General features: G+C 43.7%; 1 protein-coding gene across 1 annotated transcript in view; it reads right to left on the minus strand.

Moving 5' to 3' along the window:
* The window catches only part of TUBB2A (tubulin beta 2A class IIa), a 52532-nt gene that overhangs the window by 45879 nt on the left and 653 nt on the right, over positions 1–6000 (minus strand). The window contains exons 2-3 of the mRNA XM_077770030.1: positions 5546–5654; positions 5153–5263 (exon numbers count right to left, since the gene is read on the minus strand). Of these exons, the coding sequence (XP_077626156.1) occupies positions 5153–5263; positions 5546–5654 (220 nt within the window). The remainder of the gene's footprint in view (positions 1–5152; positions 5264–5545; positions 5655–6000) is intronic.

Below are 6000 nucleotides of genomic sequence, written 5' to 3' on the forward strand. Positions count from 1 at the left end.
AGTTAGAAATGCTGAAAAGTAAACATTTTGATTTAGAAATTTGACCCTCAATTTTCTAAATCTTCTAGTCCTGAAGAAGAGACATCTTCCTTCAGGTGCACCTGGGTGGCCCAGTCAGTTAAGCATCTGACTCTTGATCTTAGCTCAGATCTTGATCTCAGGGTCATGAGTTCAAGCCCCACACTGGGCTCCATGCTGGGTGTGAAGCCTACTTAAAAACAGAAAAGAAAAGAGATGTTTCATTCAGTCTTCAGCTCTCTCTTTTGGGAAATGAGCACTTTTAGCATGAAGCACTTTACAAACTAATGTCTACAGAGAGCACTGGAAGAAGACCTGAAAGATCTAAGTTAATGTCACTTCTTGGCCACTTTTTAATTATGGGAGAAACTGCCAGCTTCCCATCCAGTGTCCATTCTCTGCTTCTTTCCTAACAGAATCTCTAAATGTTTGGGGAGATAATGTGCCCATCTAAAAGCCTACTTAGTATAGCCTTCCCTGCAAAAAAGGGTGGCCAATACAGTGGAAGAAGAAATCTTTGGGGTCGGGGGGGACTCTGACATTATCTTTAAGGTGGCTTACTTAGCTAGAAGGTAACTTTTTACCCTCCCTCTTCCTTCTCTTCCTTGCTTAGATCTCTACAGTCCCCTCCATTCCTCTAACTCTACAATATTAAGACTCTATATGGGTGCACAAGTACAAAAACCCAAGGCTCTTCTGATTTCTATTTTATCTTGGCCTTCTGGGCAGATTCAAAGCATTTACACCCTTAGGTAGAAGTCAAAATGATTAGGAGCATAGAGTTACACATGACCCAACAATTCTACTCCTAGGTATATATCTGGGAGAAATGCAAACACACACACACACACACTCATACATGAATGTTCATAGCAGCATTACTATTTAAAAAAAATTTTAAGAGTATTTATTTTGAGAAAGAGAGAGAGAAAGCAAGCAGGGGAGGGGAAGAGAGGGAGGGAGAGAATCCCAAGCAGGTTTCACACTGTCAGTGTGAAGCCTGACATGGGGCTCGAACCCATGAACCATAAGATCATGACCTAAGTCAAAACCAAGTCGGACCCTTAACCAACCGAGCCACCCAGGAGTCCTAGCAGCATTATTCTTAATAGTTAAGAAGTGGAAACAACCTAAATGTCCACCAAGTGATGAACTGATAAGCAAAATGTGGCATATCTATGCAGCAAAATAATATTCATCCATAAACAGGAATGAAGCGCTGACACATGGGAACATTATGCAAAGTAAAAAAAAAAAAAAAAGAAAACCAGACACAAAACCCCACATTGTATGATTCCATTTATATGAAATGTCCAGAATAGGCAAATCCATAGTGACAGAAAGATCAGTGGTTGCCTGGGGCTGGAGGAAGATGGGAGAGGGAGGGGCTGTCAATGGGCATTGGGCTTGTCTTTTGGAAGATGAAAATGCTCTACAATTACCTAGTGGTAATAGTTCACAACCCTCTGAATATACTAGAACTCACTGACTTCTACTCTTTAGCACGTGAATTTTATGGCCTATAAATTCTAACTCAGTTAAAAGGAAAAGAAGACATGACTATGAAACATTCTGAGTGAAATAGACTGCACCCAAATAGGCTTCTCTAGGTATGTGTTGGCAAGCATGCCTGAAGGAAAACATGAAGAACAGGGAAGATAGGGGAAAAAAGCTTCTAAGTAACAAAGGTATGAGTCGGCCAGTTTTCAGGTAAATAGCTCAACTTTGAGGTGCATTTAAAAAAGTATGGCCACACAATAGAATCTCTCTTAAACATTGGAAAGAAATCAGCATTGGAGTAGTCGTCAAACAGCTTTGTCTAGTATATGTCACATCTTAACTAAAATAAGGATGCGTAGAAGGTGGCACTCCAATGTGCTACTTCCTACTCATTAACTTCCTACTCGTTTTCACAATAACCATCTTCTGATAGAACATTCTCACCACCATGATTACACTCCAACATTGTATGTGTGGTGTTTTAGAACCAGGAAATTCAACACCACCAGTCAAACAGTGACCTCACTAGGGACAAAAGCCCTAGCATTTCATCTGTGCCCAACCCATCCAGGGAGGTTGAGTTGCATTGGGATTTTTTTCTGGAAGCCAGATTTCTTTCCCTTCTTCATGCTGCCTCGTATATATAACAGGTGCTGTTATGAGAACCGAGTCCAAGATTTGATTTGTACAGGAAGAGTTCAATGACCTGAAACAAAAGTCACTCAGCTTCGATCTCTTCCCTTCCAAAATAAAGAGGTAAGCTAGATGACTTCTTATGGTTACTTTTGGTCCAAATTTTGATTAATTGAACACACTTGTGACAAAATGGGAACTCTAACATAGGCTAAGATAATCTCTGGGGCTGATGTAGAGGGGCAGGCAAATGTGGCACATATGGGGTCTCTGTTCCTTCTCAGACTCTTGGGAGGACCTCGAGATAACTCTGGCTTTTCCTCCCTAACCCCAACCTTTGAATCATGCATCACATCCCTGTGGGTCTTATAATTTGGATACTGTGTCTGCCTAAAAGTATATCCTCTTGATGGCACATCAGGGAGCAATAGAACATTTCCTTCGTTGAAGATTGAAAACACAAGCATACAAATGCACAAACACACACACTCACCACCACCAGCCCCACCAGCCCCACCGCCATGACCAGCCCTGCCACTGCAAATTCCATCAATGTACAAGGGTAATGCAACAAAGGAAACTAAGGGTTTCAAAAAGTATCTTTTAATCTAAGTGTTAGTCTGCATTTTCTTGCTTTTGAACTGTTTCCCTAAATATGCATTTCAGTACTATACAACTTTGCCCCAGAGCATCTGCTTGGCTGGTCAGTCTGGTACCTACTGTTCAGATCATGCTGAAGTAATGTCCAGCAGCGTGCAGACGTGGGTATGCTAACAGGCTAGCAGGCTGGCCTGCTGGGTGCCTGCCTGTCCCCTTCTCAAAAGGTAGGAAGGAGGCAGGATACTTACAATATGCCAGGAAGCACCTGGCAGTGATCCTTGTCTTCTCCGAAGTCACCGATCATGTGTCTGACAGGTTGTGAGGAATGCACAGCCAAGGATCCAGGGGGCCCTGGCAGCGGACCCAAGTGTTCAGGGCATTTAAAACCAATGTTCCCCTTCAATTAGGTTGTTGGAAGCTTTACATCAGCTCAGCAGGAATGGCACCAGCCAGTTCACTGTTAAATACAGAGCATTGAAGGAGAAGTCATGGACTCTTGACTCTTGTGACTCTATTCATTAGGGTCTGGTTTTCATAATATATACTTGTAAACTGTGGCTCTTTTCCATTTTGGGGGCCATTTTCGTGCCATTTAGAATGACACTGCTCACATTCTTCTTTGGAACTGTTCTCATGTATACCTCAGCCTCTTTAATATGAAATCCCTTATCCACCACTCATCTTTTCTTCTCCTCCTCCTCCTTCTCTTAAAAAAAAAAATTTATGTAGGAATAGAAGCAAGTAGAATGAAGGAAATACAGGATCAGATTTAATGTAATAATTTTTCCAATTTTGCATTTGTTTAAAAATCAGAAAAATTATAGCTCTACTGTTTTATTTTTTCTTTCTAGAAGGGTATTTAAATAAATTTTGTACCTTTGTTTATAACTTACTCTCCACTTCTCTTCCCCAAGTGAGGAACTGACTGGCCCAAACTAAGGCAGAGCATGACACAATTTGGCAGACAATTCCCACAGAGAGATTTATCGGATAGCTATTCTCATACACACAATGACATATGCACAAAATTATTCACCGTGGCACTATACTATAGGAAAAAAGTGCAAACAACCTACATGCCCATTGGTAGAGAATTGATTAAAGTGTGGCACAACATTGTGTATCCATTTAAATGAGGGGAGCTCTCTAGATTTTGAAGATATACTGTTCAGTAAAGAAGAGCCAGCAGAACAATGTTTCTATCATAAAGTGTGTGAAGAAAGAAAAAAAAGGAATAATCTACCTAGGTTTGGAGATATATGGAATATTTCTGCAAAGATGCAATAAAGATAACAATGATAAGAATGGCTGCCCTCCAGGGAGGAAAAGTGTAGCAAGAAACACAGGAGGAAGAGACTTACTTTTCACTCTCTTTTAGAATTTTGTGCTGTTTGCAGGTACTAACTATTCAAAAATTTTTTTTTGGTAAAGGAAGTAAAGACACAGTAGGACTTCTACACAAAAGTACACTTAGTCTGCTTTCAAGTAGGCATCCTTTCAACTAATAAAATATTTAAAGGCATTCACAAATTCAGATTATTGTCACATCTTCAGTTAGATATGACTGTGGCTGGTTCAGTCTTACCATTGGTAAATTCATTTTCACCAGCCCCCTCCCTTTGCTAGAGGAAGAACTGAATAGAATGTGTTCTGAACATTACATTCAAAATGGCAGTTAAAGAACTCAATAAAGAGAAGAAGGAGGCAGAAGAGAGGACACCATTACGACACAAACGTTTATGTGATTTTAGCTGTTACAACAGTAGTTCAGAAATACCTCAAATGTTACATTGATGTCATCAATATTACAAAAAGAAAAGAAACCAAATGACAGGCAACAGTGAAGAGCACCAGAGATGCCGCGCGCACACCGAGAGAAGACCATGCTTCTTTCCTTCCACTGCCACGAGATTTTCACCACTAAGCCCCCCTCCCCCGTGCTTTGTTTCCTTCTCAGCTTTCCCTAACCTGCTGGAGCCACGAGCTCAGGCCTCATCCTCGCCCTCCTCCTCCTCGAACTCGCCCTGTTCGTCGGCCGTGGCGTCCTGGTACTGNGGGAGAGACTTCATAAGTCACTGGTTACTGCACTCATTTTTTTTTTTTTACCTTAAGCCCCTTAATGTCGATTAATGAGTCAGTGTTCAGATTACCTCAGATTATCACCAAAATGACCAGACAGTAAAATATTTGGTTATGCATGTAATTATAAATAAAGAAGGCTAGGGATACCTGACTATTAGGGTGGAAGGGCAAATTGTTTAGCTGACATGACGACTGAACTGGCACACACAACAGGGATGTTCTTCATATGGTATTTTCCCTTCGGCAGTCATACCCCTCCACCCTGAGCTGTCCACTGTCAGATGAGCCTCCTATGCCGTTAGCCATGCCAGTCACTCACCAAATACGAAGTTGTCCGGCCTGAAGATCTGGCCGAATGGTCCAGACCTGACCGAGTCCATGGTGCCCGGCTCCAGATCCACCAGGATGGCCCGAGGTACATATTTGTTACCTGCAGGGAACACAGCTGGACTCAGACGTGCAGGCAGAGAGCTCTAACGAGAAAGGCTTTTCTTCTTTTTGCAGGGACTGCTCTTGTCCCCAACAAAGGACATACAACCGACTCAAAGGCTTTGGCTGTGAACCGGGAAGCCCACTGAAATCATGCAGTGAAACGTGGGAATCCTGAATCCTAGAGTCGTCTCTCCCCTGGGGCCACCCTCCTGGAGTTAGTCTGGGGACTGGAGAGTAAAACCCTGAAGGGCGGGGTGGGGGGCGGGGGTAAGGCAATTACCAGTGGCTTCATTGTAGTACACATTGATTCTCTCCAGCTGCAAATCACTGTCTCCATGGTAACTGCCCGTGGGGTCGATCCCATGCTCATCACTGATGACCTCCCAAAACTAAGACATAGAAAAAAGTTTGCATTTAGCCACGCCCGACCTCTCAGTGAGCCTCCGTCTCACAATAAAAAGCCCTCGACTCAGTTACAAAAACCCAAACTTTCAGGCAGCGTGACCCGGCTCAGCCTCAAGGCTTGTATTTTGCAGGGTGCGAAAGTTGAAATTGGGCGTTTCCCCGGCGAACAGCTGCCGGCGGCAGAAGGTGGGGGTCTCGTCGGGCGGGGTCGACCGGGGAGGCCAGTGAGCGGTCGGCTCTGGCGGCCGCGGAGTTGCGCGCTCAGAGACGCAGCTGCGCGCGGCGGCGGGAGGTGGGGGCGGAGGGGGTGGGCTGGGGAGCAGGGGCCGG

This window comes from Crocuta crocuta, unplaced genomic scaffold (assembly GCF_008692635.1).
Source record: "Crocuta crocuta isolate KB4526 unplaced genomic scaffold, BGI_CrCroc_1.0 scaffold24, whole genome shotgun sequence".
Classification (NCBI taxonomy): Eukaryota; Metazoa; Chordata; class Mammalia; order Carnivora; family Hyaenidae; genus Crocuta; species Crocuta crocuta.